General features: G+C 50.6%; 1 protein-coding gene across 10 annotated transcripts in view; it reads right to left on the reverse strand.

Moving 5' to 3' along the window:
* The window catches only part of HTT (huntingtin), a 137,913-nt gene that overhangs the window by 31,855 nt on the left and 92,163 nt on the right, over positions 1-13,895 (reverse strand). For all 10 annotated transcript variants that reach the window (XR_004480837.2, XM_033419544.2, XM_033419542.2 and 7 more), the window contains one exon: positions 2,896-3,100. Coding sequence is in view for 9 of the 10 variants with exons in the window: in XM_033419544.2 (XP_033275435.1) it covers positions 2,896-3,100 (205 nt within the window). In the remaining variant the exon portion in view is untranslated. The remainder of the gene's footprint in view (positions 1-2,895; positions 3,101-13,895) is intronic.

Below are 13,895 nucleotides of genomic sequence, written 5' to 3' on the forward strand. Positions count from 1 at the left end.
TATTAACCAAATTATCACACAAATAAATGTCAAATTACAGTCTCAACACATGCCACAAAAAAGAGGCAAAGGTTGGGGTGAGAGCAGATAGTGAGACTTCACCAATCAAAGAGAAGTCAGGAAGGCTTCCCTGAGGAAATAATGACTGAGCTGAGAACCCAGAATCAGTGAGTTTCCCATATCTGCTAATATATGGAGAGAAATCAGGAAAATGTAAGTTGAACTATAAAAAGCTGGCAAAAAATAAATCAATATCATAAAGCCAATGTCTGTCGCTTAGATCCCATCTGCTCTTGCCAACTCTAGGATAACGCTCTCTTCTGTAAGGGGTCACCCATGCCATTCGTCCTCTCATCTAGAAACTCTCTCATGTCCTCATTTCCCATGTCTCTGTTTCCCTCCAGAGCGAAACTCCTCCTAACCGTTGTGTAGAGCTGCTCTCTAAATGTCCCTCTTTCGTCATTTTTTTTCCTTAACTCTTATTTTGAAAACTTTCAAGCTGATATAAAAGCTCAAAGAATAATTCAGGGCTTCCCTGGTGGCGCAGTGGTTAAGAATCCGCCTGCCAATGCAGGGGACACAGGTTCGAGCCCTGGTCCAGGAAGATCCCACATGCAGCAGAGCAACTAAGCCCGTGCGCCACAACTACTGAGCCTGCGCTCTAGAGCCCGCGAGCCACAACCGCTGAAGCCCGCGAGCCACCACTACTGAAGCCTACACGCCTAGAGCCCGAGCTCCACAACAAGAGAAGCCACCACAATGAGAAGCTCGCGCACCGCAACGAAGAGTAGCCCCCGCTCGCCGCAACTAGAGAAAGCTGCGCACAGCAACAAAGACCCAATGCAGCCAAAAGAATAATAATAAATAAATTTATATATAAAAAAAGAATAATTTAATTAACAGTGACATACTCTTCACCTAGATTCAACTACTAGTAAGTCACCGCCTTTGCGCTCAGGCACGCACGCCACACACATGCACGTGCTCCACACATACACACATACCCTACACACACTCGACACTCATGCACACTGTACACACACGCAATTTGGGGGGCTGTACCAATTGAGAGTAATCTGCAGGTCAAGAGACTGCACCCCTAAATACCTCAGCAAGTGTGTCCCCTAAGTATTACTCATAACCAAAAGCAACAAGTTATGTAGAGCTCACATTCAAATGTAGCTTGTTGACCCAATAATGTCCTTTCTAGTGGTTTCATCCCCCAGATCCAGAATGTAATCAAGGATCATAAAACTGTACCTATTTGTCATGCACTCTTACGTCTTTTCATCCAAGCCAACGGTTCTGTATCTTCCATGACACTGACTGACACTGCTGGAGAGCCCACATGATTCTTCTGTGGAAGGCCCTCCATTCATCAGACTGGGGTCTGCCCTCCCATTTCCTCTTGAACCCTCTCCAGGTGGGCCTCTGCCCTCACCACCCACCATATGTGCAAAGGTAGAGGAAGAGGAGGAGGAGAAGGAGAGTGGGGCAGAAGCTAAGAAACACTGGCTGAGGATCCATTTGGGCGGTGGATACCTTCTCACTTACCGTCCACCCACCCAACATCTGTTAGTATTATCAGCTAACTCAAGTCCTGCCCTTGGTGTCCAGGGAGGCTACTGGGGAGGCTGCAATAACACAAGAGCCCAGGACCGTAATTCCTACGGTGCCCAGCCATCCGGTCCGACAGTGGGCTGGAGCACAGGCTTGGTCCTTGGAACAGCCCCCTGGGTGCTCTGAGGCAAAATTCTCAAGGACCCAGGGCCTCACTGCTCAGAGCGTACTCCATGGATCAGAGCACTGGTACCCCCAGGAGTCTGGCAGAAATGCAGAGTCCCAGGCACCATCAGCCATCTGCTGAATCAGAATCTGATCTGAACAAGCTCCCCAGTTCATTTATACGCACAGTGAGGAAGCTCTGAAGTAGAAGACACCGATTTTCTGTTTCCGACTCTTACAATACTTTAGTCATCATGACAGGCTTAAACTGTTCTCTAAGCATGTCGAATGTTTTCACTGCTCTGTCCTCCCCAACTAACTGTAAGCACTTGGAGGGCAGGAAGCAGCGATTATTTTTCCTTTGCATGTCCCACAACATATAGCACAGGGTAGAGGTGTAATACTGCTGCTCACGTTGGCTTTTCCAGTGAGAGGACTGGACCAGCCAACGCGGGACCCACGGCCTCACTTGGCTGTCTTTCCATGCTGAGCAGAGAGGAGCTGACCTCAACCCTGCAGCCCCTGCAGTCTCCTATTTCCATAGCTTTCTCTCCTCGCCATCGGCTCTTGAGTCTTCCAGAAACACTGCACTGAGGACTCAGCTGCGGGGTGGGGGGGTGTGGGGGGGCGGAAATCAAATCTTTTCTTTCCACATATGTACAAATGGCTGAGCAAGAGGGTGCCTAGAAACAGAGACTCAGACCTGACAACTTTTTGCAAAAACAGGGCCACCCACAATCAGATACTTAACAAGTTTTCTTGAATGATAAAAAAAATAAGGTATTTCCAAGTAGTTTTGAAAGGCTGCTAAATAATTTCTTCATTATCTAAGAATAACCAGAACCACATTTAACTTATAATGAAGTTAAGCCATTGCAACATGTCTGGCTCTGGAACCAATTTAAGGATGAGAACCCAGCAGGAGGGACACAGCATGACAAAAACGGCCATAAGATGGAACAGTGTCAAAGAACTTGTCAAAGAAATCACATGTGAAAAGCAGCGGCTATTCTGAATGCCTGTAGTCGGACCACGTTTCCCCTCCAATAGAGTGTCCGTGAAAGAAAGACTAACATGCGGCAGAATCTTTACAAAGCCTCGTGAAAAGGGAGCCAGAGCTCAGGCTGCTCCGAGCCCGGGCTGGCCTCCCGGGGAGCAGAGCACGCGTACCTGGGGGTCTGCTGCACCTCTGCCCACCAGCGGTAGTCGGTGTGGCTGACGAGCAGCAGGATCTGACACCAGAGCAGCACGAGGGCCGGGTGGGTGGGGACCATGGAGCGCACCCAGGCGTTCAAGCTCTCCAGGCCGTAGAAGCTGCCATCCGCGCCGTCCGTCAAGAGTCTCGAGGCAGCCGCAGTGATTCTCCGGAATGTCCCTAGAAACAAGCCAAAATAAACCCGATTACGGGGAGACACACCATGGCCCAACGCTTCGCAACCACGAGAAGCTTTTACACAAAGAAGATACACACAGGGCTCTCTGCTACATGGACACGTTCACAGCCTCTGGCACTTAGAAAATTCCAGCCTGACATTCTGCTTCCTCAGTGGAGCAGCCAAGGAAGCCGGCGCCACCACCGTCCCGTCCTCCCCACTGAGTGACCAGCTCTCCAGGGGCTCCGAGCCGGGAGCCTCAGTGGTGCTGACCGTGGACACAGCTCCACCGAGAAGGCAGCAGCCACCATGCAGCCCATCAGGTCACGGCACCCAGGACAGCCCAAGCCACAGCTGCGCGGGTGGGAACGGCAGGTCCCTGAGAGCCGAGGGCCAGGGGGCCTCTGCACCCAGCACGGGGTGACCACCCGGGGCAAGGTGGCCGCGCAGGCAGGCGCCCACACTCAGACCCGCACGTCAGCAGCAGATCCAGCCAGGCTCTGCCCCGGTTTCCCACAGCATCCTCCTTAGGGCCGGGAAGACTCTCCCCTAGGAGAGAGTGAATTCATGACTTCATTCTATCCCACTTCTGGAACGCCACGAAGCCAGCTCCACACGCCTGTCTCTCCACCCCGCCCTGGATGCACCTAGACTGGCCCTCACCCCAGGGACACGGGGACACGTGCATGCCGTGAAGTGCAGCCTGGGACGCAGCAGGACTGGACATGACAGGAGGTGGCCAGGGGCTCTCTGTCCCCCCAGCTGAGGACTCCTGGCATCACTTCTGATGAGTCAAAAGCTTGTTTCTGCTCTAAATTTCAACACATGCCAACACAAAAGGGCCCTAAAACAGGCAGAAACAAACAGACCACAGACTTCTCACTCCTCATGACTGCTTACACCCACGCCCCGAGACAAGGGGAGAGCTGACAAAAGCTCGCCAAACAGAAACATCGACGAGGAGCTTCCAGTGCTCGCCTCCTCTCTGGCCGCACTGGCTGGGTTCTCTCCGGTTGCTGCCGTGTCAGCATCGCCCACCTCAGGCCCACCCAGCCCTGGCCTGCTCCCTCTCGTGCCTCCGTCACTGCGTGGGCTCCCTGTGGGTCACGGACACGAGGGAAGAGCCAGGTGCTGTCCCAAAGGAACCCTGGAGCCAGGCCAAGGCACGCGGGGAATGGCAGACCACGGATGTGGGGTTTTACTGAACAGGGAGCAGGAAACCATGGTCAGAGCTGAGATCCAGGTGACGGAGTGTCGAGGTGGGCTTTGAAATCAGACTGTGGCTCTGCCATGCCTGCTCGGTGACCCTGGCCGTACGTCCCCTGTGGCCTTAGTTTCCTCGCTTGTAAAATGGAATTCAGAGCACCAGCCGCTCACAGGGCTGCAGTAAGGATCAAATCATAAAACCCAAGTGAAGGGCTCAGTACAGCGCTGGACAGAGCCAACGACCAGCAAGCGGCTGCTGCTGCCGGAAGGACGTCAGGGAAGTGCCCGGCCTTGGGGGGCAGCGTCCCGACGGCAGGAGGAAGCCGCCGGCGGGACAGGACAGGAAGCTAGGGGCCCACCGGGGGGGCGACAATGACGCTGGGGTCTGAGCGTCTCTAATGACAAATGACGAACAAGTCAACAAGAAGAGGAAGCTGGAGCAGAGCAGCTGTGCCAGGTGACAAGTCCAGCCTTAAGTGTAAGTCTGAGGTGCTGGCAGGACAGCAAGCACGTGTCTAGAGGGAGGATGGAAACGAGAGACCAAGGCAGCCATGACGATGGAGTGACAGGACCTAAGGAGGCAGTTACCAGTCATCTCTGCAGCAATAACCGAGGCAGGTCATGAAGGAGGCGGTCCCGTGGATGGGGAGGAGGAGGGAGGGAGACAGAGGGCGGGAGGGGAGAGCAGAGAGAGACCAACAACACTCAAGGGATGAAAGACAGTCCCTTCAACAAATGGTGCTGGGAAAGCTGGGTGTTCACATGCAGAAGAAGGGAACTAGACCCCTAGCTTATTACGCCACTCACAAAAATTAACTCTAAATGGATAAGGACCTGAATGTAGGGCCTGAAACCATAAAGAAGAAAACATAGGTATTAAGCTCCCTGACATTGGTCTTGGCAATAATTTTTTGGATATGACACCAAAAGCAAAGGCAACAAAACAAAAAAAAATAAGTGGGCTTACATGAAACTAAAAAGCTTCTGCAGAGCAAAGGAAACCATCAACAAAATGAAAAGGCAACCTACAGAATGGGACAAAACTTTGCAACCCATACATCTGATAAGGGGTTAATTTCCAAAATATATAAGGAACACATAAATTAATAACAAAAATAAATCCAATTAAAAAGTGGGCAAAGTGGGATTTCCCTGGTGGTCCAGTGGTTAAGACTTCGCCTTCCAATGCAGCGGGTGTGGGTTCAATCCCTGGTCAGGGAGCTAAGATCCCATATGCTTCATGGCCAAAAAACCAAAACATAAAACAGAAGCAATACTGCAACAAATTCAATAGAGACTTTAAAAATGGTCCCCAGAGGACCAGTGTGGTGGGGCGGGGGGACGGGGGAGCTTGCAGGGCAGGGGACCAGGCCTGGGAGCCCAGCAGGCTCTCGGGGCCCGAGTGGGCGGGGCGAACGCCCTCCACTCCTTCTGCTGCTCCTCAGGTTCTGGAGTGCCCTCCAGCCTGCCTCCTTCCTACGCCCCCAAGGCCAGCGCAGCCCGGACGGGATGGGAACTCTGAGGGCGTAGGACCCCGCCCGAGAGCTGGGCAGACTTCTCCGGCCAACTGGGCGGGGGAAACGCTGGGCGCACTCCCCCCACCCCCCGATCCGAGTCCCCAAGGGTCCCTCCAGGTGTGGGAACCCCTCGCCCCTCTCAGCCACCCCTCAGGGGTGCCGGTCCTGTCCGGCCTCTACTTCTCTTCCCCCCTCAGTGCCCCCACGTCCTACCGGTTCGCTTGGGGGTTCCTCCCATCTCCTTGGGCCTTGAGGTCCCCCACCAGCATCCAGCAGGTGCCCTAGCGGTGGGGAGACGCAAACTCTGCGTCTTCTCACACCACCATCTTGACTCCGCCCTCGCGAGAAGCTCGGGATTTTTAGTAATTTCCCAACAGTACATAATCTGCTTACTGTGCCTCCTGTTCACCATGTCTCTCCCCCTAGAAGCAGTGGCAGCCGGGCCTGGAGAGGAGACCACGTACACCTCAGCTTCCAGGAGCCTGCCCACCGGGGTCCCCGCTCAGGACCCCGAACCCAAGGAGGCGCTGGGTCTGGGCCAACTGTCATCGGAGCTGCTTGTGACGGTGCTGAGCCACATGCCCCAGCACATTCTGCTCAGGCGCTGCCGCCAGGGGTGCCGCCAGGCCCTGTGGCTGAGAATCCTGGCCCGAGACCACGCCACCCTGTCACCCATCCTCCACACCTACCTGCCCCCGCCAACGACCCCAGGCCCTGTGTCCTGGGCCGCTTCTGCGAGAGCACACCCATAGGACGCAACCTCCTCCTGAACCCCAATGGCGAAGGCCTCCTGAAATGGACGGTGCTGACTGGAGGAGATGCCTGGGGGGCAGAGGAAAACTGGGAGGTCACTCCCAGGGCCTGTATACAGACCAGCTTCCTGTCTTCCTACAGGTGGTGTCAAAAGAAGCAGGTGTCGGACCTGGAAGAGGAGGGTCTGTGGCCGGAACTCCTGGACAGTGGAAAGACTGAGATTTTTGTCTCTGACTGGTGGACAGACCAACAGTACACTGACAGTTTATATGGGCTAACTGTCCAACCTCTAGATGCCAACCAGGCCATGCATCATTACTCTCCTTTGCCTTTTCCCATCCAGCAGTGTAGAAAGAGTTTCTCCTTTGAGGCTAGCCATGTGTTCTCCAACCTCAAGAAGGTTGTCCGCTTTGTGTCTTCTGAACACTTGGTTCAGGACATTGATTTCTGGTCTGAGCAGTGTGGAGTCTATCTGTCCCACTCCAGTGTGATTGTGCAGGTCCATCTGCCCTAGTCAAGCGCTGTCCTTGCAAAACTACAGGACCGTGCCTTCCAGGAGCTGGGCCCATTGGCAGGGTCATCTCAGTAATCAAGGGCTTGTAGCTCCCAGGCATCCTGGGATCTCATGAGTCCAGTCAAAGTTCTACTGGGCCCTGTCTTCAGGTTCTGGAAGCTACTAGGAGAAAGTTCCTCCACCAAATATACTGGCTGCTGCTGCTCTCAGGCAGCCCCTTCTACTGAGTGGAGACACAGGGGTGAGCACAGGGAAATGCTGGACCGGGAGAGGGCTCCCCACCCCCCCAGGCCCCTCTGGTTCAGCCCCAGTGCCCTCTGCCCTTGCTTCCTCATGTTTCTGCATCAGAGGAGAAACAGGGGTGAGCACAGGGAAGTGCTGGACCGGGAGAGGGCTCCCCCCCCCAACGACAGGCCCCTCTGGTTCAGCCCCGGTGCCCTCTGCCCTTGCTTCCTCATGTTTCTGCATCAGAGGAGACACAGGGGTGAGCACAGGGAAGTGCTGGACCGGGAGAGGGCTCCTCCCCCCCAACGACAGGCCCCTCTGGTTCAGCCCCGGTGCCCTCTGCCCTTGCTTCCTCATGTTTCTGCATCAGAGGAGACACAGGGGTGAGCACAGGGAAATGCTGGACCGGGAGAGGGCTCCCCCCCCGCCCCACGACAGGCCCCTCTGGTTCAGCCCTGGTGTCCTCTGCCCTTGCTTCCTCATGTTTCTGCATCAGTGGAGACACAGGGGTGAGCACAGGGAAGTGCTGGACCGGGAGAGGGCTGCCCCCGCCACGACAGGCCCCTCTGGTTCAGCCCCGGTGCCCTCTGCCCTTGCTTCCTCATGTTTCTGCATCAGAGGAGACACAGGGGTGAGCACAGGGAAGTGCTGGACCGGGAGAGGGCTCCCCCCCCACGACAGGCCCCTCTGGTTCAGCCCCGGTGCCCTCTGCCCTTGCTTCCTCATGTTTCTGCATCAGAGGCTTTATTGATCCCGTGCAGGAAGCTCTCTCCTCCCATCTGAACAAGAACCTCATCCCTGTGGCTGAGAAAATTCCAACCCCTAACTTTCTGTGGTTTCAAGACTGGGACCAGGACTCAGAGCTGAAAGCTAAACTAGCTCAAAAAATGTCTGGACACAGAGGGTTCTGCCCACACTGTGAACAACGAAATGGTTCCCTGAGCCCAACCCTACCCTGAATTGTATGGTGTATAAAATTATTTTGTTATTTTGAAATTCTTTTTTAAACATGGAGAGAATAAGTGAGCACTATATCTGCCAAAAAAAAAAAAACATGGTCCACAGCAAGAAAAAAGTCTTCAAAAAAATTTTAAAAAGTGGGCAAAGGATTCGAATAGACATTTTTCCAAAGAAGATATTCACATGGCCAAGAGGTACATGAAAAGGTGCTCAACAACCTTAATCATCAGGAAACTGCAGGTCAAGACCACAGTGACATATCACTTCACACCTGTTAAAATGGCTATCATCAAAAAGACAAGAAATAACAGGTATTGGTGAGGCTGCGGGAAAAAAAGGGAACCCTTGTGCACTATGATAGGAATGTAAATTGGTGCAGACACTGTGGAAAACAGTACAGACATTCCTTAAAAAATTAAAAATAGAACTACCAGAGGAGGAGTCAAGGTAGAACTGTGGGAAGACGCGGAGTCAGCCTCTCACCACAACTAGGGCGCTTGCCGGCCGCTGGTGGGGGACTCTGACCCCCAAGGAGGCAGGAGGAACCCCAGAGTAAACCAGTAGGATGTAGGGGGACCAAGGGGGGAGGAGAAGTGGAGGCCAGACAAGATCAGCACCCCTGAGGCTGGGGAGATCAGGAGAGGCAGGTGGGAGGGGACTCTCCAGGAAGAGCCGGAGAAGAGTGGAGGGCGAACGCCTGGTCCACTCGGGCCAGGGAGCCTGCTGAGCTTCCAAGCTGCTCCCCCAGCCCCCAAAGCCCCATCCAGGCCTCATGGGTCCTGGGGGCATAGGAGGGAGGCCAGGGAGATCAGGAGTGGCAGGCGGGAGGGGCCCTCCGGGAGGAGCAGGAAAGGAGCAGTGGGCAATTGCCCTCCCCACGGGGGCCGGGGGAGCCTGCTGAGCTCCCAGGCCAGTCTCCTGCCCCCCAAAGCCCCCTCCAGGTCACGTGCGTCCTTGGGGGCATAGGAAGGAAGCAGAGGGGAGAACAGGAGAGGCAGGCCCGGGACCAGATGGCTTCACAGGCGAATTCTATCAAACATTTAGAGGAGACCTAACATGAATCCTTCTCAAACTCTTCCAAAAAACTGCAGAGGGAGAAACACTCCCAAATTCATTCTACGAAGCCACCATCACCCTGATACCAAAACCAGAAAAAGATATCACAAAAAAAGAAAATTATAGACCAATATCACTGATGAACACAGATGCAAAAATCCTCAACAAAATACTAGCAAACAGAATCCAACAGCACATTAAAAGTATCATACACCATGATCAAGTGGGATTTATCCCAGGGATGCAAGGATTTTTCAGTACACGCAAATCAATGTGATACACCATATTAACAAATTAAGGAATAAAAACCATATGATCATGTCAATAGATGCAGAAAAAGCTTTTGACAAAATTCAACACCCGTTTATGATAACAACTCTCCAGAAAATGGGCATAGAGGGAACCTACCTCAACATAATAAAGGCCATATACGACAAACCCATAGCAAGCATCATACTCAATGGTGAAAAACGGAAACCATTTCCTCTAAGATCAGGAACAAGACTCTTGCCACTCTTATTCAACATAGTTTTGGAAGTCCTAGCCACAGCAATCAGAGAAGAAAAAGAAATAAAAGGAATACAAATTGGAAAAGAAGAAGTAAAACTATTTGCCGATGACATGATACTACACATAGAAAATGCTAAAGATGCCACCAGAAAACTACTAGAACTAATCAACGAATTTGGTAAGGTTTCAGGATACAAAATTAATGCACAGAAATCTCTGGCATTCCTATACACCAACAATGAAAAATCAGAAAGAGAAATTAAGGAAACACTCCCATTTACCGTTGCAACAAAAAGAATAAAATACCTAGGAATAAACCTGCCTAAGGAGGCGAAAGACTTGTACTCAGAAAACTATAAAACACTGATGCAATCCCTATCAAACTACCAAACTACAGAATTAGAACAAAAAATCTTACAATTCGTATGGAAACACAAAAGACCCCAAATAGCCAAAGCAGTCCTGAGAAAGAAAAACAGAGTTGGAGGACTCAGACTCCCTGACTTCAACCTGTACCACAAAGCTACAGTAATCAAGACAGTATGGTACTGGCACAAAAACAGATCAATGGTACAGGACAGAATGCCCAGAGATAAACCCACATATATATCGGCATCTAATTTATGACAAAGGAGGCAAGAACATACAATGGAGAAAAGACAGCCTCTTCAATAAGTGGTGCTGGGAAAACAGGACAGCTACATGTAAAAGAATGAAATTAGAACACTACCTAACATCATACACAAAAATAAACTCCAAATGGATTAAAGACTTAAATGTAAGACCAGACACTATAAAACTTTTAGAGGAAAACATAGGAAAAACACTCTTTGACATAAATCACAGCAAGATCTTTTTTGACCCGCCTTCTAGAGTAACAAATAAAAACAAAAATAAACAAATGGGACTTAATTAAACTTAAATGCTTTTGCACAGCAAAGGAAACCATAAACAAGACAAAAAGACAACCCTCAGAATGGGAGAAAATATTTGCAAATGAAACAACAGACAAGGGATTAATCTCCAAAATATACAAACAGCTCATGGAGCTCAATATCAAAAAAACAATCCAGTTAAAAAACAGGTGGAAGACCTAAATAGACAATTCACCAAGGAAGACATACAGATGGTCAAGAGGCACATGAAAAGATGCTCAACATCACTAATTATTAGAGAAGTGCAAATCAAAACTACAATGAGGTATCACCTCACGTCGGTCAGAATGGCCATTATCAAAAAAACTAGAAACAATAAATGCTGGACAGGGTGTGGTGAAAAGGGAACCCTCCTACACTGTTGGTGGGAATGTAAATTGATACAACCACTACGGAAAGCAGTATGGAGATTCCTTAAAAAACTAAAAATAGAACTACCATATGACCCAGCAATCCCACTACTAGGCATATACCCTGAGAAAACCATAATTCAAAAAGTGACATGTACCACAATGTTCACTGCAGCACTATTGACAATAGCCAGGACATGGAAGCAACCTAAGTGTCCACTGACAGATGAATGGATAAAGAAGATGTGGTACATATATTTACAATGGAATATTACTCAGTCATAGAAAGAAATGGAGTTATTTGTAGTGATGTGGATAGACCTAGAGTCTGTCATGAAGAGTAAAGTAAGTCAGAAAGAGAAAAACAAATACCGTATGCTAACAGATATATACAGATTCTAAAAAAAAAAAAAAAAAAAAAATAGTACTGATGAACCTAGTTGCAGGGCTGGAATGAAGAGGCAGACATAGAGAATGGACTTGATGACATGGGGTAGGAGGGCGAAGCTGGGGCGAAGTGAGAGTATCATTGACATATATACACTACCAAATGTAAAATAGTTGGCTGGTGGGAAGCAGCAGCATAGCACAGGGAGATCAGCTCGGTGCTTTGCGATGACCTAGAGGGGTGGGATAGGGAGGGTGGGAGGGAGACGCAGGAGGGAGGGTATATGGGGACGTGTATGCATATGGCTGATTCGCTTTGTTGTGCAACAGAAACTAACATGGTATTGTGAAGCAATTATACTCCAATAAAGATCTATTAAAAAAAATACAACTACCATATGATCCAGCAATCCCACTTATGGGTATATACCTGAAAGAAACAAAATTACTAACTCAAAAAGATACCTGCGGGACTTCTCCGGTGGTGTAGTGGTTAAGATCTGCCTGCCAACACAGGGGACACCAGCTCGATCCCTGGTCTGGGAAGATCCCACATGCTGCGGAACAACTAAGCCGGTGCACCACAACTACTGAGCCTATGCTCTAGAGCCCGTGAGCCACAACTACTGAGCCCATGTGCCACAACTACTGAAGCCCGTGCTCCACAAGAAAAGCCACCGCAATGAGAAGTCCGTGCACTGCAACGAAGAGTAGCCCCCGCTCACCACAACTAGAGAAAGCCCGCGTGCAGCAACGAAGACCCAATGCAGCCAAAAATAAATAAATAAATAAATAAATAAGTGTTCCTTAAAAAGAAAAAAAAAAGATACCTGCACTCCCATGTTCACTGCAGCATTAATCACAGGAGCCAAGACATGGAAACAAACCAAGTGCCTATTGAAGCATGAGTGGATAAAGAACGTGTGACACACACACACACACACACACACACACACACACACACACACACACACACACACAGGAATATTATTTAGCCATAAAAAAGGAAGAAAATCCTGTCATTTGCAACAGCATGGATGGACCCTGAGGGCACTGTGCTAAGTGAAGTAAGTCAGAGAAAGATGAGTACTGTTTGATCTCGCTTATATGTGGAGTCTAAAACAGCCAGACTCACAGATACTAGATCAGACTGACAGCTGCCAGAGGTGGGGGGGGGAATGGGTGAAGGTGGTCAAAAGGTACAACCTTTCAGTTACAAGTGTGGAATTAACCACAGAAACCTCAGCTCAAGTTGGACTTGGAAGAGGCCTGTAGGGGAAGCTCTCACGCCTACTGAAGAAGGTGTCTCCTTCCTGCTGCAGAGTAAGTAAGGGACGCCAAGTAGGCGCACATCTCCTCCTCTTTGGGGTGATTGACAATGCGCAAGAACACATGCAATTAAGAGGTTGGAAAGCGAAGACTGAAGGAGAAGTCGAGGGACGAGGGAGTTTCAGCGAGCTGAAGTCTGTCCATGGAACTGGGCTGCAGGGTCCGGGAAGATGAGGACCTGGGAAAGCCCACAGGTGGCCTTTGCAGAGGCATTTCTGGTAATGAGATCAAGAGGCAAACCGCTGAGGATGGAGATAAAGAGGGAAAGCAGAGCGCTAGAAGGAACAACAATAAACTCCTGAAACATTTCTTTTGAAAAACTGTGTAGTAAACAAGAAGAGGAGGACAATTCAGGAAGCCGCAGAGTAAAGAAAGGGTTTGTTCTGCCTCGTAGGCTGGATCAGCAGCGCAGCTCTAGGCGAGAAGGAAAGACAGACTTTTATGTCTCGCCGCGTGGAGTGTGCAGCGAAGAGAGCGTGAGTGAACGAAGGAGACGCTCAAGACACAAACTGGAAGAACTGATCATGGGAAGAGCAAACACAAGAGGGGATGGGGACCAGGATGGGGGACGAGATGTCAGACGGAGGAACTGGACGGACACTGGTGCTGGCCTGGGGCTAGACTCTCGCGGGGGAACCGGCACTGCTGATGGTGTGCGCTGTACGAGGACTGGCCCAGGCTCTAGACACCTCCCCCAACCACCCCACCACCTGGGAGCTCACGCATTACAAGCCCCGTGACTCAGTCACTTCAGCTAGAACACGGATATCACGGTGTGTGCCGGGCCCACAGCAAGTGCTCTGCAAACATCAGCTGCTACACCTACCATCACCAACCCAAGAAGCAGCACGACATAATGGGCAAGAAAAAATTCTTGGGTTTTCGCTCTTGGTTTTATCATATGACCGTTCAGAACCTGAATTCTCTCATCAGTAGAAATGGGGAACTATCTCATAGAGTTGTTCTAAGGGTTGATGGAGATAATCATGTAAAGGGTACCACACACCCCTAAGAGAACACCGTCAGCAGCCCCATCCTGGCCCAAGCACGAATCT

Source organism: Orcinus orca, chromosome 4 (assembly GCF_937001465.1).
Source record: "Orcinus orca chromosome 4, mOrcOrc1.1, whole genome shotgun sequence".
NCBI classification, from domain to species: Eukaryota; Metazoa; Chordata; class Mammalia; order Artiodactyla; family Delphinidae; genus Orcinus; species Orcinus orca.